The sequence below is a fragment of the Protopterus annectens genome, chromosome 6.part0 (assembly GCF_019279795.1).
Source record: "Protopterus annectens isolate FY-2018-M chromosome 6.part0, PAN1.0, whole genome shotgun sequence".
Classification (NCBI taxonomy): Eukaryota; Metazoa; Chordata; order Ceratodontiformes; family Protopteridae; genus Protopterus; species Protopterus annectens.
This window is the reverse complement of record NC_056737.1, coordinates 982493815-982516126: the sequence shown is the minus strand read 5'-3', so window position 1 is coordinate 982516126 and position 22312 is coordinate 982493815. Positions and strand designations below refer to the sequence as shown.

The 22312-nt window shown below is 45.3% G+C and overlaps 1 protein-coding gene across 1 annotated transcript in view; it reads left to right on the top strand.

The window, feature by feature from the left end:
* YLPM1 (YLP motif containing 1) overlaps nt 1–22312 on the top strand; it is a gene marked incomplete in the record, with an annotated part of 1534972 nt that overhangs the window by 357192 nt on the left and 1155468 nt on the right. Inside the window, 1 exon segment of the mRNA XM_044073602.1 lies at nt 7401–11222. Coding sequence (XP_043929537.1) covers nt 7401–11222 — 3822 coding nt within the window.

Here is a 22312-nt window from a genome sequence, read left to right as displayed (position 1 = left end):
TTTTTTCTATGAAGTTATCAATTTTAGTATCCAGTTTGTCCATTTTGGTTGTTAGTTGCTGAATAGTAGATATCAGAGACTGAAGCTCTTTCTTGATGCTGGAATCCTAACTGTTTGCCTTACTGGAACTCATTTTGAACAGAGGTGATGAAAGAGAAATTTCCAAGATGATTTCTGACAGGAAAATTATTGAAATTTTCTCTTTTTTAGATATTATTCAAGAAACTGATATTCCAAACGTATTTAGAAAGAAAATTATTTCTTTAGTTGATTTTTAAAGTAATTATTTCCTGTCAGTGCAGTTAAGTTGGTGGAGCTGAAGAAATCTGCTGCTATCCTGTGTTCATCCTTGGCCACGCCCCTATTTCACCATTTTCTGAGGTGTATTTGCAAAGGTTTTGGGACCTTTTTCATTTTGGGACTCCTGACATCTGGGGCAAGAAAAACTGGAGAAGATGGCGTCGGCTGTCAGCTTTGTACTCCTGGCACTCTGACGTCAGGGAGCATGGTTGAACAGCCGACGCCGGACCCAGACTTTGGGATTCTGGCCGAGGACTGCCTGCCGGCAGGGGAGAACCCTACAGTCATGACTGCAACAGTGAAGACACTTGAACATCTACATTTATGGTAGGTGTACACAACTGTACTTTGCAGTCATTACTCTTGGGCTACCCTCAGTCGGCCAGAATTCCAAAGTCTAGGTCCGGTGTCAGTTGCTGGTGCCTCTTCCCTGACGTCAGTACATCCGGGCTATAAAAGATGCAGCCAACACCATTTTCTTCAGTCTTTCTTGCCGCGCGGTGCCCAAAGCAAAAGCAGTTTGCAAGTGCTGGTCGGCCGACTCCTGAGATTTTCAAATCCGAATTTCAGAACCGAAGTCTTCATTAAAGCTAAGTACTCCGTTGGGGAAACATTTTTCTTGCTCCAGACCGATGTCAGAAAAAGTTAACAATTGTATTTCTTGTGGGAAGCAAATATGCTGTCAGTTTAGTGCTAGACTTAACCAACGCACTATTAAGCGTCTGTTCGATGTCCTCTTCCATGTTGCAGTATTCCTTCCCACCCACCATTACTCCTAATTCACTCTTCTTTAGTCCCAGCTAATATGTGGACCTATCTATGCTACTGGAGGATACCAGGGTAACACAACTGAAAACCACTGGCATTCCTCCTGCTGGGCTGCCTTCTGTACCTGGTGGCCTTCAAGTTCTGAGGATTGTGTGTGCAGACGTCACATTTAAGGCCCATGTTTTATGGCCTTGCGTCTGATATCCCACATGCGCTGTAATAGCCAAGCTGAAGCTTTTGTATAAGAGCCGATGTACGAGTCATTTGAGGGCAGGAAATCCCACAACTAGAATACTGCAACATGGAAGAGGACGTCTATGGTTATGGTAAGATTTTACACAGCTATTCTTTTTTTATTCATAGCATTGTCCTTCCAGGGCTCAGCTGCTTCCTGTCCATTGCCAAGAAGGCTCTGAAGGGTTTGGTTGCCAAACTTGTCTTTTAGTTAGCTCAGTTTGAGCTGCCTGACAGTTTGGGCATGTAGAAGGTGCTCTGAAGCTTTGGAAGCTGGCTGGCTCTTATATCCTTGGCAGTGTATGACCCATATAGGCCACGCTTCTCCATCACTAATCAGCTGTTATTGTAAACTTAATTACACAGCTTTATTTTCCTTAACATTGTCAATCTCTCCACTTTTTCTGGACCCACCAGTCCAAAAAAGTCATTCTCCTCCCATGAATGATTTGTTGAGGCAGAATTTTCTGGTAAGGCAGATAAAGACAAATCTGGTTGGACAGATATACCATGGCATTCAAACAAGTGGGAGAACACAAAGTTGCCCCCCTTCCAGGGAGAGATCGTGATCATGTGGTAGTGGTCTGGAGGGAGTAATTTTACACTGACAGTTCTAGTATTTCTTTGGAAGGAAAATTAACAGGTGCACTAAAGCATTCTTGGTCCTGTCCTTGAGCTACTAGCTCAGAGTCCATGGTGGATTTGGCTATTTCAGGGGTGTGACGTTTAGGAGATTGATCTCTTTTTTTGTTTTATACGATGCTTTGTTCTTTCTACCGGTGAGGGGGGTAGTGGCAGTGCAGTGATGAGGGCTGTTTTTTTCTCCCTACATTGGTGACCTGAAAATTTTCAGGTATGTGGGTCCCTGATAGTGTCAGCCCTGGAAACCAAGTGATGTCCTTCATGGATGCATCTGCAGTCATAACAAGTGGGTTGTCCTGTCGTCAGGCAGCAGCAGTCGTGGGGGACATTTCCAAGTCCGGGTCCGGCTTCTGATGATGTCGCGTCATCATCTCTGGGCTTCTGTTGTACCGGGTATAAAGCCATTTCCTCAGTCTTTTCTCTTGCAGTGGTCTTGCGTCAGCAGAAGCTGTTGCGGTCTGTTCGTCGTCGTCCGATCAGGACCGGATCTTACGAAACTAAGACTTCTGACTGTTAGGACCCTGCTGGGGACTCTCTTTTCTTGCCTCAGCCGATGTCGAAAAGTTAAATGCTTAACCCTGTCACAAAAAACACCTACTTTACTTTTCTTACCTCTGTCTTAGCCCCTCCCAGCCCCAGCCCAGCTTGACGTAGCAGTTTCTTTGGCGCAGTTAACGCTGCCTGCGCCGGTCTTGGTTTGCAGAACAGTTTTTGTTTGATTTCCAGTTCCTATATGTGAGATTCTCCACTACCCCTTCGCATTAAGACCCAAGACCGACAAGACCGACTAAAACCAGCGCGGCGCAGCAAACGTAACAGTCTAATGATGTTTGCTCGCTCCAGATTCTTTACCCAGCCCCCCCTGCCCAGACAGACAGATTTTACAGGGGTGCAGATACTCATCACCACCTTTAAGGCTCACTTGCAGACCCAGAAAACTATATCCAGGGTCCCCCCAGCTATAGCAGCCACAACCTAAACCTATCTATCCCTTCTGGAGGGAAGCAAGGTCATTAGACAGATGGGTCTAAAGTACTTCAGCTACTCTCTCAGCTAGAGCAAACTGTTAAAGATTTCTTGCAGGTTCCTTAGCAGGGGAGGAACTGCTGGCCTGCCAAAAAAAATTTCCTTCCTTTCCAAACAAAAAATTTCAGGAATGCAGGAATAGAGGCAGAGAAACCAAGCAGGGAGGAGGAGGAGGAAGAGGTGAGCAAGTGGCAAGGTAACAACAGAGGAGGCACACCAGCAGCCACACATAATACATCAGCACAACCAGTGACTCTTATCCCTACCGCCTACTAAGAACAAATAGCAGCTCCTCTTAGCTAAAGTTCTTATTTTATTTAAAGAACAAGTACTTCAAACAACAAAGGACAAGTGGGTTTTAAAACCATAGACTAGTTCACTTTCCCCACTTCCCCAATGCACAATCCAGTCAAAAAATGAATGCAGAATCTACCTCCACATCACAGGAGTTAGCAAACATGAGAGCTGTGGAATAAGTGAGCAGCACACAAGAAAGGGTTCTGAAGAGAGCATACAAGGAAGTTCAAGACCAATTCTACGACTGTCCACCTTAAATACATACATCATTGTCCCAAAATTCAAAAATGCTGACCCTGCAAGCACTTCTTCCACTTGGGCAGGGCAAGGTTGGCTAGTAACTCTAGATCTCAGGGCATACCTGACGTCCATTCGGACCAATCTGCAGAGATACCTCCCCTCAGATTTTCTTGCAGGAGCAGATCAATTCTCATTTTGCATTGCCCTTTGGCTTATCTACTGCCACTCACAAAATGCCATTGCAGACTACAGAATTCAAAATTTACCCAACCTGGGCTGACGCCTACACAAAAAGGGGACAACAAAAAGCACAAACAGATTTACAAATCCATTTTACATGCTGTTGCACAAGGACAACAGTCAATTTACAAAAAAAAATCAAGGCTGATACCCAAACAAAGGACATTCTTGGGCGGCACAGTACAACAAATGGCATTCCGAACTGCTGAAAACAAGAAAACAAAAAAACCTTCCTCTCTTTACACTTTACTAACAATCCGTCTGAAAAAGTTAACAGCAAGAAAAGTCTGTGCTTAGGCCAGCTTCATTGCCTTCAGCAATCTTGGTCCCATTCAACAGGAGTAAACTACAGAGGAAACTACAGACGTGTATAAATCCATCTAAACAACACACAGAACAGTCTAGAAACAGAAATCCCAAATTCCGACCTTATGCAAGAGGCGGTGGGCTCAGAGCTCAGGCATGCCAGTCAAACCCAGGCCTACCCTTACTCAAGACAGCCAGACCACATGCTGGACAAATGCGGCAAGGATTGTGGACACAGGATCCTTCACCTGCACATCATCATCAAAAAAAAAGCAAAAACAGCAACTGGCAAAAAAGTTCAAACCATCAATTTCAGAAAGAAAGCCAGTTGATGATAAGGACAGACAACACCACAGTCATGTGGTACATCAACAAACAGGGAGGCACTCATTCATACCCCTATGCAGAATGACCTTGAGCGTGGCTGGCACCCAGCTACAACATCACAGGCAGAGCAATATTGCATTTGCAATATTTGTAGAGGGAAAGACAATACTCATTTTAAAGCAGAACCGCACGGATGCCTCGATGCCCAATAATGGAAGACTTCAGAAGACATCTTCAAAACCATCAATGCCACAGATAGACCTATACTCTCATCACTCATCTCAATCCCAAAACAATTCTGCACATAAACATTTCACCACCCACCTTTCCTACCCAAAGTGGACTCAAGTGGACTCAGGCTCCTTCACAACTGGGCATTCCACCTCTTCCTGATATACACAAGGTACACTAAAAAAATCAAGAAAGAGCGTCCAAGGATAATCCCCAAATGTGGCCAATACCTATGCCTTTGATGTTAACTCAGAACAACTACAGCATCATACATCCAAACCTAAAAACGCTGCAACTGACTGCCATGGAACATCATACAGCAGCTACTCCAGAAACTTTCCCAAAGTTGAGACATTATTTTGAAGCAGCGCCACAAAACAACAAGAAGAATACTATCTGGAAAAAATGTTTGTCATTTTGGCGCTTCATTCAGGCCTGTCCTACTCCTCCATCAAGATACACATCATCTATTATTTTCAGAATATAGCTTTGATCCAACCTGTTTTTCGCACCCCTTTTGCTCAGGCAGTTCCTCAGGAATTGTTTGTATATATGTACATATATGCTTATTGTTGTGTTTACCTCTATTTGGACATTGGGCATCTATCAAATTTTTTTTTTGCAAGAGGGCTACTGGCATCTGGGGCAAGAAGAAAGATGAAAAAAAATGGCGGCGGCTGATGCTTTACCCGAACCAACAGAGAAGATGGCGGGTAACCCACTTGTTATGACTGCAGATGCTATCCAGTTCGGACATCTACATTTATGGTAGGTACAAAACTGTACTTTGCCAAAGATGGTGCTCTGCTATTGAGGATTAACAGATGATGTCACACTTGCTGTTAATATGAGACTGATTGCAGTTTCACTTCCAGATTTGGTGTTTGAGGTTGCTGAGACATTCACCTAGCAGGTGTCTGCCTCGGGAGAAAATGGCTTTTACTTTTGTTGAAGCTGTACCTGTTGTCACCCAAGTCATTCTGTGTTTGTTGTACTGTCTACGTCCTGTGATGGAAGTTGTTTGTCCTTTTCCTGAATGAAGTATGTATTGCATGAAGTGTCTTACATCACGAAGAATCTTTCCTATGGAACCGTCTTCCACTCCACATAAAGCGATGTGCTTCTGTTAATCCTGTCAGATGTAATTTTGACAAATGAATAGGAAACAACCAATTCACCCCCAGTCTGTTACTTGTGCTCATGTGCAGGAACACGTAAATGTCCCAACATGTCCTTATTTTGCTCCTCTCTGGGTTATTTGTACACAAAATATAAAGGCTAAAAGCAACCATGGAAATGTAAGGCTAGATTTAAGATCCTCACTGATCTGTAACTCAGTAATTACTGTGAACCTATGCAAGTGCTATGCCTTTGAGATCTTTATATAGAAAAGGGTGGAACAGAATGTGAAGCCTGTCTGTGCCAGAAGCTTTCATACTTTTTGAAGGTCATTTTTGGGTTTTATCTTAGTGAGTTGAGCCTGCATCAGGCTGTCTTAATTTGATCTTACTTTATTATCAAAGCACATCTATTCGCTTTCTGTTTTTTTTTTTTTTTTTTGCTGTTTATGACATCAGAGATTACAGGATTGTGAGCTAGCAATGGCTACTGGTCAAATAATTACTTAACGGGAATGCTGCTTTGTTGTTGGCTTACTGGCATTTGGGTGGTACTGCCTTGCAACCCTCCTGTGGCAGCTCGAGTCCCTCCCACTGCCATGCCATGGGTGTGAGTGACTAATCACTAGGTGATACAGGGGCAGTGTTCCACACCCATAGCCAAGACTCTCTTACAGGTTGGGCACCCTGTGTGACCCACATGTCAGGAAAGTGATTTCCGAGTTGACTCTGGCCTGCTTTTTTCATATTCCTGTTTTCTTTGGACAAAAAAACCCACAAAACTTAGTGAGAGACTTTCACGCCATGTAAATCTGCTGTGTGCTCAAATGTTGGTTAAGGAAAATGTTATCACTGCTAAGCTATGGGTCATGAATATCTTTCCCTCGTATACAGCGATCTGCATAAACCTTTTATACATTTTTTTGTTTTTGTGCTCCTGTTAGGTAAGTACATATTTACTACCATACAGTGTAGGAATTGGTCTTACTTGCTTTCTTAGAGTTTATAGGTAGTTGCTAGTGTCTGACTGTCAGAATTGGGGTCACTAGCTTGTTTATGTATTTGTCATGTAAAATGGCTTATCTGAATGAAGCGCACTTATCCCCAAGAGTAGAATTTTAGAAAATTGACCTGAATTGTTGATGGAAAGGGTGAACCCAGACAAGAATCCTTCAAAGGAAGGTTCTTTAGAAAGTCATGGAAGTAGTCACATTACCACATTGAGTTAATGGCCATTGCTAAGGTGATGTCTGTGGCCATATCAGAATTTATTTGGCTTGGCATAACCTCATAATGGGACACAAGTCCTAAAGTCTGAGCATCTTGACAGATGTCATTTTTTATTTCATTTTTGTGTTTTATTTTTCTGAAGATTCTTGTTAGAGGTCATCACAAAACACTGATAAAAAAAGGAGAGAGAAGACTGAAAAGCTAATAACTGCCTTCAATAGAAATGCATTCCATTCAATTATACATTCATTTCTTAGAAAAATGAGGTGGTGTTAAACCCTAAGTGTTTATTTTGTCATTGTCATTTTGTTTTTGGCAATTTGTAGATCAGGTAGCAGTTTGAGAAAGATATTTGGTGTGTAGAATTATAGTTTTGTGTGTGAATTGGTTTGTTAGTGAAAATGCATGACACATTGATTTACTTTTTTTTTTCCCCTGTAGATTTGATGAACGTTGGGGGAAAGCATCTGCCAGAAACGATAGTCAGTCAAGATTTGAAGGTCATGGATCAAGAGGACCCAAGAATGATTCTCAGCAGGTTGAAGGAACAAGAACAAAATCTGAGGAATATACTCAGGGACCTGATGAATATGTTCGCACTTCTGGGTTAAAAGGCACCCAGTTTGATGTTCCCTCAGGATCAAGAGATAGGTTCAACAGATCACCACCACCATCTTCTCGAGCATCAGGATCCCGTCCTGGAGGACTATCATGGAAGGGGCCATCTGGTCACTCTGAGGATGTTGAAGGTCAGTTGCAGCAGTTCATGGAGAAAAATAATGCTCCTGAGCTTCAGGATAATCGAGAAGCAGAAGAGAAAACATTCCCGACAAAGTCTGGTTCTGCTTTTCTGAGTAATGCTTCTGTTCGAGGTTCACGCTCAGCTTCTGGATCTGATTCTTCTCCAGCAGCACTTGCAGGTCGAGGGCAACCACCAGGTTTTACAAGTCGAGGCCAGTCGCCAGGGAGAGGGCAGACTCCTGCTACATCTGCTAAGGGTACTTCAGCAGCTTCTGCTAAAGATGCGCCATCAGCTACTTCTGCTGCAGGTGTTCCTCTGTCTTCTCCACTGACTACTTCTGGTGCAAGTTTTCAAAGTTCAACGGTGACAACTAGCAGAGGGGTGGTCCCTGTAAAAGGTGCAGCTCCACTTAAGGGGAGAGGTGTGGTGCCAACTACATCTGAGACTGCAACATCTGTGCCCCCATTGATGACTACTGCTGCTTCTAAAGAAACTTCAGTTACAACAACAGTTACAACTTCACAAGCAGCAGTTTCTTCTCAGTCTAAAGCAGCTACCACCACTACAGCAGTGAAAACCACCTCTAGTACTGTGACTGTGGCCAAGGCATCTACCACTTCTGCAGTGAAGGCAGTGAAGCCAGGCAGTGGCACCACCGCTACTGCTGCTGCATCAGCCAAGCCAGGCACTACCCCTGCAGCTGCTTCACCAGCTAAGCCAGGGACTACCACCACAACCTCCACTAAGTCAGCCAACACCACTACTGTGTCTCCTGCTAAGCCTGTCACTTCCTCTGCAGCTGCTTCAGTTAAGCCAGTAACCACTGCCACCTTATCTTCTTCCAAGCCAACTACTACTACCACAGGTGCTACTCCAGTCAAGCCAGCTACCACCACCACGTCTGCTGCAGCCAAGTCGGCTACTACCATGTCTGCTGCAGCTAAGCCGGCTACTACCACCTCCACGACGTCTGCTGCAGCTAAACCGGCTACTACCAGCACATCTGCTTCAGCCAAGCCAGTTACTACCACCACCACTTCTACTTCAGCCAAGCCGGCTGCCACCACCACCTCGTCTGCTTCAGCCAAGCCGGCTACCACCACCACCATGTCTGCTTCAGCCAAGCCAGCTACCACCACTACCACCTCATCTGCTTCATCCAAGCCGGCTATCACCACTTCATCTTCAGCCAAGCCGGCTACCACCACCACCACCACCACCTCATCTGCTTCAGCCAAGCCAGCTACCACCACCAGCTCTTCTGTTTCAGCGAAGCCGGCTACAACCACATCCACCTCGCCTGCTTCAGCCAAGCCGGCTACCACCACCACCTCGCCTGCTTCAGCCAAGCCGGCTACCACCACCACGTCTACTTCAGCCAAGCCGGCTACCACCACCACCTCGCTTGCTTCAGCCAAGCCGGCTACCACCACCACGTCTACTTCAGCCAAGCTGGCTACCACCACCACATCTGCAGCCAAGCCAACCACTACAGCAACTAAGGCAATCACCACGTCTGCTGCAGCCAAGCCAACCGCCACCACCACCACCACGTCTGCTGCAGCCAAGCCAGCCGCCACCACCACCGTGTCTGCTGCAGCCAAGCCAGCCGCCACCACCACCACGTCTGCTGCAGCCAAGCCAGCCGCCACCACCACCACGTCTGCTGCAGCCAAGCCAGGCGCCACCACCACCACGTCTGCTGCAGCCAAGCCAGGCGCCGCCACCACCACCACGTCTGCTGCAGCCAAGCCAGGCGCCGCCACCACCACCACGTCTGCTGCAGCCAAGCCAGGCGCCGCCACCACCATGTCTGCTGCAGCCAAGCCAGGCGCCGCCACCACCACGTCTGCTGCAGCCAAGCCAGGCGCCTCCACCACCACCACCACGTCTGCTGCAGCCAAGCCAGGCGCCACCACCACCACGTCTGCTGCAGCCAAGCCAGGCGCCACCACCACGTCTGCTGCAGCCAAGCCAGGTGCCGCCACCACCACGTCTGCTGCAGCCAAACCAGGCACCACCACCACCAGCACATCTGCTGCAGCCAAGCCAGGCACCTCCTTTGTTGAGACTAAAACAACCAGCGTTTCTGCTGCAGTTACAACAACCAGTTCTTCAGTTACAGCAAGCACTGTTACCGCTGAAGCAAAATCAGGAACTCAGAGTGCTGAAAAGAAGACCACTCCAGATAGTGAGAAAAAGGTGGATGATTCCAAGATGCCTCCTAAAACTGTTTCACAGTCTGCACCTTTGTCTAGCAGTGCAACATCGGCTTTGCCATTTAATAAAGATTTCAAAGCAGATGATAAAGCTCCTGGTAAAAATGCGAGAAGCACACCACTTGATAGAAGAAATGTTAATACATCCAGTTCGGATAGAAAAGCACCCAACATGGAGGATAAAAGTCAAGATGAGCCTTTTTATGAAGGCAGAGGACGTGGAGCACCACTAAACAGAGAGGCTGTAGGTTTGCCATTAGAGCAGGAAAGAGGGATTCCTCCTCTGGAGAGGGAGAGGCTTGGCCCTGGGCCTGAGAGGGAGCGACTTGGCTCTCCATTGGACAGAGAACGGTTTGGTCTTCCACTAGAAAGAGAACGTTTGGGCTTGTCTTTGGACCGGGAGAGACTTGGATTTTCTGTTGAAAGAGGAGGGCATGCCTTGGATTTGGACAGGCTGGGAATGCCAGAGAGGGAACGAGGAGGAAAAGTTCTGGACAGGGAATGGGGTGCTCCTCCTTTCGACAGAGACCATGGTGATCTTTCCAGAGAGAGGGGGTGGACTGGTCCTCCCATGGATAGAGCCTTCCTTGCTAGAGGTACGGGTCCCTTTGACAGAGAGAGACTAGAAGAGTGGGGAGAAGAAAGATTTCGTAATGATCCAGGTGTCCAGCCTTGGAATGAGAGAGATAAATTTAGAAGAGATGAAGGGCTTCCACTCAGGCTTCCCCCAGGACCACCACATGATCGTGAATGGCAAGGGGAAAGACCTGGTGAATTTGGACAAGATTATGGCAGAGACACTGACAGATTTGGAAGGCCTTTCAATTTCAATGATCGGAACTTTGATCGAGATTTTAACAGACCAAGAGACGAACGTGACTTGATGGATAGAGGAAGGGACTGTCCTCCCTTCCCACCTCGTGACCAGTTTCCTGAAGATCGTTGGAGACGAGAAAGAGGGGAGTTCTGTGAGAGAGACTTTCGTGAAAGAGATAAGATGAGACTCCATGAGTTTCCAGAGAGAGAGGAGTTGTGGAGGGGCCCAAGAGATTTTTGTCCTGAGAGACTAGATTGGGAGAGAGAGAACATGCCTGGAAGAAGGTTCCCTCCAGAATTTGAAGGTGGTGTTTCAGGACGTCAAGAGGGGCTGGAACCTTCAGGACCACACAAGCAGTCATTATTGCCTGAAAGAAATGAACCTTTAGTTGATGACCATTCACTTGGTTTGGGTGGGATGATGGCACTTTCTCAAAGGCAGCATGAAATTATCTTAAAGGCTGCTCAAGAATTGAAACTGATGCGGTAAGTTTTGTCACATTTTTAGCTTTGAGTTTTTATTGGGTTTTTACCTACAATGTAATTTGCTGGGCCTTTGTATTGCAGTTCGTTATGATTATCCGTATGATGTGCTTTCACTCCTTGCTGTAGCGATCCCTTCCCCAGTACTGTTGATGGATGTTCTGGCTTCTGGTCCTACTCAACTCCCATATTCCCCAATTGCTGCCACTGGGATACCAGTGATGTGACTCTGGCAGGTGGGCCTCTGACTCCTTGGTGATTTGACCTTGAAGGTGACCCAGGTGTACCCCCCAGCAGAGAGGTCATTGGGGAGCTGTGCAGTCACGGAACTAGAAGCCATCATTCTCACAGCTGCTGGCTGAAGTTCCCTGCCTTTGGCAATGGCGAATGCATTGACGTCAAAGATGTCTCACCACCACCTGTAATCTTACTAGATGACATGTAAGCTTCAGGTTTTCACCAGAGGTTGCACAAGTACCAGGTCTCCTCCCCTGAGTAGTAGAGCTAGTCATTGGCCTCTTCCTTTTTTTTTTTTTGTTTGTTTTTTTTTTAAATCCCACCAGTGGCTTGAATCCATTCCCGCACTTGGTTGGCATTGGTGCAAACTGATGCCCTAGTACTCTGCCACTGGGCCAACTAATGCAGTTGATCTTTTCAGTGAATACAGTGTAAACATGTAGTCTAAATGTTAATCACAGCTGTTTAGCTGGTAACAGGGTTGCACAGTCTCTTGTCATTATTTTCAAGTTAAATGTCTGTTAAGGTTTACACATCAGATTTTTTTTTAATACTAGCAGAAATATTGCATTATAGTTTTTTATTGTTTAGAGTGCACAGTCCATTTTCTTCAGGAATTTTTCCTGTAACTGTGAGTCTTAACCTTTGAACATGCCAGTTTACTGTCATCTGGTAGGATTTTTCCAAGCTGCAGTTTTGCCTTGACCTAGGTTAGTGCATGTATTGTTCCTGTGAACATACAATTACAGGTGTCACATAACTGTTACTTCATTCAGTAAACCCTACACCGCTAACTTAATTCTAATTATTTCTATCATCTGACATTCTACTGTCCTCAAGCAATCCACCCTCAGTGTTCTATCCTTTCCTCGTATTGCATCCCCACCTTTCCTCACTGTAGTAAACACAAGTTTTTTTCGGTCTTCAACTGCTTACCCACCTGCATCCCCCATCTTCTCTAATCCCATGGTAATTCTGCTCCGTCTTAATTCCCCTCCATCTCCACCACCTTCTTCTCCTGACTACAGTTACTGTGAATTCTGTGTTTTGTAATGGACTGTAAATGTTTTAAGCTACCCTAGGTCTGTCAGCTGTCTAAACACTCAATTGTTAAAACTGATGTTTAACTGTCAACATTGCACATGTGGTTCTAATTAGTCTGTATTGATTCTGTTGAGTTTTCTTGCCAGATAATTTGCGTAACTGTATTACTTGGCGTATATTTGTTTTATGTGAGATGCTGAACTTTTGTTAGCCACATTTTCTGCCATTGGTATTCCACTGCTTTTTTATATTCGTCATTGGTAGGCCAGGAATGGCCGATGTGGACTAGTGCTTGTACCCTGTTGACAAGATAGACGTAGTAAAATATAGGCAACATGGTATGTGCTCCTTCACATTTTATTGTAGGAGTTACTACTGCAGTAGCATTCCTTATATAAGGCATTTGTTGGAACTTGTCCGACCTCCATCTTCTGGACTAATCTCCGGAGCTTTTTTTGGACTTCCTGTGAGTGTAGCTTCTCTCCAACCAGTAAATGGCAGATTTTTGGACTTGTACCATGAGTTCATTTCTTTCCACCATGTGAAGTTTTTCTTATTCGTTGACTTCCAAGGAAGAGTATGATTCAGTACGCGGCTTAGGGTGTTCATTGCACTTTGGGTTATAATTTTCTATTAACTGGCTTAGAATTTGGTATTGAGTTCTGACATTCCTCCTAGACAGTGCTGAAATAACTGTGTGGAGTACAGAGAAGGATCAGGCCAAAAAAGACAGTTTTTGGCCACCTTCTCTTTTTTTTTGCTGGTTGGCACACATTAATTCATACACTCCACAGGGTCAGGGAAAGAGAAGGTAACTGTCCTTCATGAGATTTTCCTTCCTTTGGTATAGTTTGCATGTCTTTTGTCTGTAGTAGTTTTAAAAGCATTTTACTGTTTCAGATGTACCCATTCAGAGGTCTCAAGATGTTAGCAAAGCAGGAAAAGTGCACAGATATGAGGCAGATACATTTCAAGAATAAGTATGGAAAGGGTGTCTTTTTCTTAGGGTTTGACCTCGACTTGTTGTAGTGCAACATTTGTAATGATTTCATTCCCCCCACAGTGAAAGCTAGAAGAGGCACCATATTTGCAAGAAACAACCTGAATTTATGCATCCTTTGACTCCCATTGAAAACCAGCTTGTGGATTCGGTTTGATTATAGGGTGCACATAACTGTGCTCTTGTAGCACTTTTGCCATACTCTCTTACCTCCCCATATATCCTGCCATTACTTTGCACTATCCTCGTACTACTTGCTCCACCACCATCTCTTCCTAATTCTCACCCGTTTTGTGGCCTTTCTTCTGCAGTCCTCCATATGTTCTCCCTTCTACAAGCCTCTAGCTATTTTCTTGCTTTCTGACTGTACACCATTTCCTTACACATGTCCTCTAGATATCCATCTACAGTTCGGTTATCTTGCTTTCTTTCCAATACCACTTCATGCATAATCGCTTGCTCCACTCCTCCCACATTGTCCACTGTGTCTCATCCATGTATAGTTCCTTCCATCAGGCCTGTCCATTCTCTGATCTTTTGTTGCCTTACACACCCTATTCCACTTTTACTACCTTTACTATTCCATACATTACCACAGTTGTACTCTTAACCTGAATTTCTTTAAATCCTGCCTCAACTTTATACACTATATCTACGTTGTATACACATCCACACCAAGGTGTTTTTTTTCCTCCTCTTGTCCAAAACTATAGATGTTCATAGGTAGGTACTAGGCTATCGCCCCAAGGGCCTACGTAAGCCTAGCCAACAAGGCTCCATGGCTTACACCACCCAAGAAAGTTATTTTCCTGTGCCACTGTTGAGCAGAGGCACAGAAGTGATCCCCGGGGTCCCTAGAGCTTGTAGCTTGGAGGGATTGGGATTTCTTTAGGTGTAGCATGTCCAACAGCTCTGGGTTTGACATAGCTTTATATGTTAGGCAGAAATCACCTTGGAGTAGGCAATATGCTACGGAGTAAAGCTGGAGTTTTTTGAGGCGGTCAGTGTAGGGCATTTGTTTGAGGCCAGTAATCCTCTTTGTGAGGTACTTCTGTGGCCTTTCCAGCTGCTGCAGATGTCTTGTGAGGTACATTCCAAAAGGGGCGCTGTACTCTATAATGGGTCTGAGTGTCGAGTAGAGGGGAACAATGACCTCTTTTTTTTCCTGGATGAGAACCCTTTTATGATGAGGTGTGCCATGTAGAAGGACTTCCTGACTACTGTGGCGATGTGATTATCAAAGTATGGACTACTGTCCATCTGGGTCCCAAGGTCTCAACTCGCATTTGGTGTTAAGTAGACTGCTTCCTATGTGGTAGTTCATGGGTACAGAGTTTTTACCAAAGGGGATGACACTGCACTTTTTAGCATTGAGCTTGAGGCCATGGCTCTTGACACCAGGCATCTGTCTCAGTGAGGCCCTTCTGTAGGATGTCCACATTATTTGGGGACTTGACTATGGCTCCTAGTTTGCAGTCATCTGCGAACTTCGTTAGCCAGAGGCCTTCTGTGTTAGCCTGTACTTCAGAGAAGTAGATACCAAACAGGAGAGGTCCCAGGACGGAACCCTGTGGTACTCCACTTGTCACTGCTTTGAGGTCAGATTTGGAGTCTGCAACTTTTACAATGTGGGTTCTGTCAGTGAGCCAGTTGGCAACCCATCTTGTGATGTAGGGATTTATACCTAGTTTAATGAGTTTAGCTGTAATTCCAGAATGGGGGAATGGTGTCAAGCCTTGGCGAGGTCAAGATAGGCTGTGTGAACCACCTTACCCTCATCCACGGCTTTGGTGACCGCCTCAAAGAAGTCAGTCAGGTTCAGGAGGCATGATCTGCCTTTCACAAACTCGAACTGGGTGGGATCCAGAGTTTGGAGGTTACCAATGTCGTGAGTTCCATGATGATGCGTTCCATGGCCTTGACCAGGCTAATAGGTCGATAGTTCCCGGGATCAGTGGTGGCTCCCCCTTTGTGGAGTTGGATAACTGTTGCGCGCCATTCAGTGTGCACAAAGCCTGATGCGAGGCTGTTATTGAACATGGTGCTTGAGTGGGGAGCCAGTTCGTGTAAAATGCAGCCTGGGATGTTGTCCGGTCCCATGGATGCTGTGTTTTTGGCTTTAGAGAGTGCAGCTTTTACCTGCGTAGTTGTGATTACAGGGACTCTGCATTCTTCCTGTATAGATATGGGCCCTTTACCGGGTGAGAGGGGGGTAAAGTTAGCACTGAACCTATCTGCCAGGATGTTGGCAATATCAGTTGGTTCTGTAATTTTCGTGCCTTTGTGCTGTAACTCTGAGCAGATCTGGGTGTTGCCATCTAGATTCTTGACATAGCTATAGAATGCTTTGTGGCTGTCCTTGGATTTAGTGGCGATTTTGTTTTCGTAGCTAGCTTTGGAGGATCTTATAAGGGGATCTCAGCTTCTTACTGAGGCTGACCAGGGAGCTCCTCCACTCATGGGATTTTACTCTCTTTTGCAACAGTTTCTTCCTTCTGTTGTACAGTTTATGGCAGGGGACCACCAGATTGGCTTCCTTTTTTTGGAGGATAGCGTCTTGGTTCCGTTTGGGATAGCACGATCCATGCACTCGTGTAAGTGCTTATAGAGTACATTTGTGTAGGATTCAGCAGTTGTAACTGTTTTGTCCATCTGCTTGGGTGTTATGAAGTTCACCACTTCTGTCTTAAGAAGCATGAAGTTGGCTTTGGAGAAATTGTTTACTGTGGTTTCCTTAATGGGGGTTGGGGGCAGGATGTGGATATCAAGGGCGGATAAGCTTATGGTCGGATTGGGCCAACGAGGAGTTGACTTTGTGTGGAACACTGGTCACTCATGTTGGTAATGACTAGGTCTAAGTTATTCTTCGTGTTTTACTGTTGCAGTCATCACATTTGGGTTATCCCTGCCAGGGTAGCTCTCGGCTGGCCAGAATACCAGAAGCTTAGTATTTCTGCGTCAGTTGCTGTCACTTCAGGACTGACGTCAGGCTGTCAGTAGTATAAAGTAAGGCAGCCAACGCCATTTCATCAGTCTTTCTTGCCGTGGAGCCCGAAGCAGATGATGTTCTTCGTCTTCCATTGCTGCAGTCCTGACTATTGGGTATAGTCCGCGTCCAGTCGGCCCGAATACCAGAGTATAAGGCTGACGTCGGTCAGGGCGCATTAGACTGGCGCCACGTCAGAGTACTAATGCGCATGACCGACGTCATATCCTCAGTCTTTTTTGCCGCATGGTCCGATGCAGAAGCAGTTTTGCGAGTGCAGGTTGGCGTACTGAAATACTTCGAACCGGAGTTTCAGACCGAAACAGAGTTGGCTAAGTACCCGTTGGGGAACATTTTGGTTTTTCTTGCCTCAGTATTTTACCGGATGTCAGAAAAAGTGAATAACTGTATTTCTTGTGGGAAACAGATACCTCATAGGGATTATCATACCTTGTGTATACCTTGTTTAGGGCCTGAGCACGGCGTTGTTGGTTGCCGCTCTTGTGCTAGGTTTAACAAACGCACTATTAAGAGGAGGTTAGACTGTGCCAGGTTAGTGTTTGGGAAGCGTTGCAATTATAAAATGCCGTCGGATGCCCGACGCACCTCCAAGAAGTGCAAGGATAAAACAGTGAAGCTTAGGGTTGAGGAACCGCAGTCCCGACGCCGGTTCTTTAGAAGGCTCAGTGGGCGGAGGTTTTGCCAGGAGTTTCCATGGAGTCCCAGGCAGAAACTATACTCTTACAGGATGTGCCTTCTCAGGAGGTAGGCCAGGCTGAGGGGGCTTCTCAGGTGACTGTTCTTCCCTCTCTTCCCAAGGTAGTTAGGGCTTCTTCTTGTATTGCCAAAACTTTTTTGAGAGGTAGGCCTACTTCAGGTTCAGTGGGTGCTTCTCCTAGCATTTGGTTCTGTACCTAAGAAACATATGCTTAAAATGGCAGAAGATTTGATTACTATGATTAGGGGTTCTATGCCCCCGCCTGATAAGAGGCCTAGGGTGGAACCGGAGTTTGATAGTTTTGAGCAGTGCTCAGAGGCTTCAGAATCTTCTGTGGAAGATATGCAGGAGTATCCTACTTATTCTGATTCTGATGTGGATGATTCCACTCCTACAGCTTCTCCACCTGAGGATTTCTCATTTTCAGAGACTTTGCATTCCATGAGGGAGCACTTTAAATGGGAAGGCCAGGATTACTCTGACTCCAGGAAAAGGCTTAGGGAGTTCTTGTTTTACCCCAGCATAGGCCTTTAGCTATTCCTCCTGTGTTGAATGTGGTGGAAGATGTTTTTGCAGAGGCTTCCCTGAACCCTGACTCTTTGCCTCCTGCTCCTGTTAAGCCTGATAGGTATTATAGGGTGCCTGAAGCTCATAAATATTTGTTTAAGAGTCCTAGGGCGGACCCAGAAACTATTTCTCAAGGGCCTAAGGGTGTAAAGGCTTCTGTGGTTAAAAATCCTGTTCCCACTGATAAAGAGGCAAGGGCTTTGGATAGGTGGGGAAAGAAAGTGTATACTTCTTCCACTCTAGCCATGAGAGCTTTGAATTGTCAGTTTCACATGCTAAAATATCAGAATTATCTCCTTTCACAATTGAAATCTAAGGTGGATGCTTTGGCGGAAGGTATTGAGTGTAAAGAGTTGCTGGATTTGGTTCATGTGTCTGAACAAGTGGGTAAGCATTCTTTGCAATGTGGTTTTGATGCTGTACAGGCCTCCTCGAGGGTGGCTGCTACCAGTTCTGTTCTTCGCAGGCATGCCTGGTTGAAGGATCAGAATTTAGCTGAGCATGTTAAGACAAGGATTTTGGATGCTCCTTTACAGTCTGATGTGGTGTTTGGTTTGCCTGTGGAAGCAGTTTTAAAGAAAATGGAGGACAAAGCTAAGTCTATGCAAACTGTTAAAGATTTTCTGCAGGTACAGCCACCGAAGTTTAGTAGAAATTGGCCTGCTAAGGGGTGGACATATCCTGCTTATGATTCTCAGTCTAGGGGTAGGTCTAGACGTGGTAGGGGCAGGGCTCAAGGTTCTTTTAGGCCTAGAACAGGGAGTTCACCTGCTCAGACTTCTGGTGAGGGCAGGGGTCAGTCCTTTCGTAAACAGACCCAATGACCTGTCTTTTCCGCTGCCAGCAGATTCACGTTTGGCAGCTCCTTTGGGAGGAAGACTGTCTCTTTTCAAAGAAAATTGGGATTTAATTACTCAAGACAAATGGGTGTTGGATATCATTCACCACGGTTACAGATTTTATTTCCATACAATGCCCCTTTCAAAGGCATGCCAGACGTTCCTCCTCAACAAAGAAAAGAGGCTCACAAGCAAGTTTTACAGTTACTTCACATAGGGGCCATTCAGCCAGTCCCTGTATCAGAAAGGGGCCTAGGATTTTATTCTCGCCTGTTCCTTGTACCAAAGAAGGGAAACACGTGGAGACCAATTTTGGATTTATCTATCCTCAACACTTATCTGGACATTCCCAAGTTCAAGATGTTGACGTTACAACAGCTTTTACCTCTGCTGGGCAAAAATCACTGGATGGTAACTTTAGATCTCAAAGAAGCTTACCTTCATGTGCCTATAAGGCTAAGTTGCAGGAAATATCTGCGGTTTCGAACTGGAAATTCTCATTATCAGTTCTCTGCATTGCCCTTTGGCTTATCTACTGCGCCCAGAGTGTTCACAAAGGTTCTGGCTCCAGTGATAGCTTACTTCAGGCTTCAAGGAATTCAAATCTATCCTTACTTGGACGACTGCCTGATTCTGGCTCAAGAAAGGAAGTTCTTCTACAGCACCTGGAATATGTTATCGCAGTGCTAAGATGCCTAGGGTATTCTGTGAACGAAATAAAGTCCAGTCTAGTACCCTCTCAAGACATGTGCTTTCTGGGTGTGAGACTGAATACAGCAGCCCAGATGGCCTTTTAACCCCGGACAAACAAAAGAGTCTGTCACTTTACTTCCATCAACTATCTCATCAGTCCGTGCTGACTGCAAGGACAGTCCTTCAAGCATTAGGGTTCATGGCATCTTGTATTCTGGTGCTTCCCAATGCCAAACTGCATATGAGGAAGTTACAATGGTATCTCAAAATGTATGGACACAGCACTGCCAGGATTTGGACACTGTCATTCAAATAATACCTTGCCTTCAAAAGAATTCTTGTGGTGGGCTCAGGAATGTCACCTAAACAAGGGACTCTCTGTGACCCGGCCAGAGGCAAGTCAGATCTTAACGACAGATGCCTCGGACATTGCTTGGGGAGCTCATCTAAATGGAAAGTGGATACAAGACAAGTGGCCTGCCAGACTACAGCATCTACATATCAACATGAAAGAGATGTTAGCAGTCCAGTTTGCATTAATGGCTTTCAAGGAGTTACTTCTTCCAGGGCAGGTGTTGATTCTAACAGACAACACAACTGTCATGTGGTACATCAACAAGCAAGGGGAACACATTCTTATCCTCTATGCAGGCAAGCAATGATTTTATGGGAGACTGCGCTAAGCCTGCAACTAACTCTTCAGGCAAGGTTTCTGCCAGGAGCACAGAACTCCTTAGCAGATGTGTTAAGCAGACAAATCATGGATCCCCACGAGTGGAAACTGGATCTTCATGTATTTCAGAAACTGACAGTGTCATGGGGAACTCCAGACATAGATCTGTTCGCTTCTCCACTAAACCACCAGCTGCCAAAGTATTGCACAAAGGGGTTTCATCACACGGCTTGGAAAGTGGATGCTCTGTCTTTCAGTTGGAAAAACCTTCATGTGTATGCCTTTCCACCTCTACCTCTTCTTCCAAAGGTACTGTTAAAGGTCAGACAAGACAGGCCAAGGATGATTTTGATAGCTCCAGATTGGCCTCGCAACACTGGTACCCTCTACTACGGAGTCTGGTACAGAAGCCTCCATGGCCTTTACCTCTGATTCCTCATCTGTTATCTCAGAAGGACGGTCATCTGCTCAATGTCAAGCTACACTCTCTTCATCTAACAGCTTGGCATATTCTGTGTTGAAACACAGCAGGTCTCAACTTCCTCAACAAGTTTTAAATGTGATTATGGAAGCTAGAAGACCTAGTACAAGGAAAGTGTAATGAGAAAAATGGAAGAGATTTTTATTTTGGAGTACAGCAAAGAATTTGGAGATTTCTGAGCCTAATTTGAGTGTGGCTCTTCAATATCTTACTGAATTATTGGACAAAGGTTTGTCCTTTTCTTCCATAAAGATTCATGCTGCAGCAATTTCAGCTCACTATGATTGTGACCCACCTTTGTTTTCGCATCCTTTGTTCAGGCAGTTTCTTAGAGGGGCAAAGAATATAAGACCCCACGAGAGCTCCTACTCCTGCTTGGGATCTCAATTTTGTGTTGGAAAAACTTACTCTACAACCTTTTGAGCCTGCAGCTACTGCTGAATTGAAATACTTGTCATGGAAGACTGCTTTTCTGTTGGCTATTACTTCTGCAAGAAGGGTGTCTGAATTGCAGGCCCTTATGGCAGTAGAGCCCTTTTTGATTTTCCATAAGGATAGGGTATCAATCCTTCTTTTATGCCTAAGGTGGTTTCTAGTGTGGCTTTAAACCAAACTATTCATTTGCCTACGTTTTTTGCAGATCCTCACAATAAAGGGGAAAAGATTTTGCACACTTTAGATGTGCACAGGCAATTGCTTTTATTTAAGCAGGACTAAGGATTTTAGGCAGTCTCAGCAGTTGTTTGTTTCTTTTGCTTTGAGTTCTCAGGGCAAGCCTGTGTCAAAACAAACTATTTCTAGGTGGATTGGCTTTTGCATTGCATTTTGTTATTCCCATCATGGCAAGGAGATTCCAGCTGGGATTAGGCCTCATTCCACTAGGGCTACTGCCACTTCAACAGCATTTCTAAGGGGTGGCAACTAAGGATATTTTGGAAGCAGCTACTTGGAGTTCAGTGCATACTTTCTCTAAGCATTATCACCTTCCTATCTAGGGCTGGTTTTGCCACAGCTGTTCTGCAAGGCATGTTGTCAGCTCCTACTTCTTTATAATTTGCCAGCCTCCCTTACCTCTGCTTTGGGATTCTACCCAATAGGACTGCAGCAATGGAAGATCTAAGAACATAGTACAGTTTTGTACCTACCATAAATGTAGATGTTCGAGGATTCCATCCTCCTTCCCTCTGTATTTAGGGTGGTTGTGTAGGTGAGTTTACATGTTTATGTTTTTGTATATATTGTTGTATATATTGTACATGTTTTTGGTGGAGGTTTTTTGGGACTTGTCTTTTTAGGGTCTTCTGACATCTGGGGCAAGAAAAGACTGAAGATATGACGTCGGTCATGCGCATTAGTACTCTGACGTACTGACGTCAGTCTAATGCGCCCTGACCGACGTCAGCCTTATACTCTGGTATTCGGGCCGACTGGACGCGGACTATACCCAATAGTCAGGACTGCAGCAATGGAATCCTCGAACATCTACATTTATGGTAGGTACAAAACTGTACTTTCTTTGGGTTTCACTGTTGCAGTCATCACATTTGGGTAATTTGCTGGCAGGTTGCCCTCAGTCGGCCTCATTAACAAAGTCTTGGGACCTGCGTCTGTTGCTGTCCCTTCTTCCATGGCCTCAGGTAGTCAGGGGTATAAAACATGCAGCCGACGCCATTACATCAGTCTTTCTTGCCGCGCGGTGCCCGAAGCAGAAGCAGTTCGCAAGTGCCGGTCAGCCAACTCCTAAAATTTTCGGTTCTGAATTTCAGATCCGAAGTCTTCAACTAAAAAGCTAAGTACACCTCATTGGGGAAACTTTTTCTTGCTCCTTACCGATGTCAGTAAAAGTTAATAATCG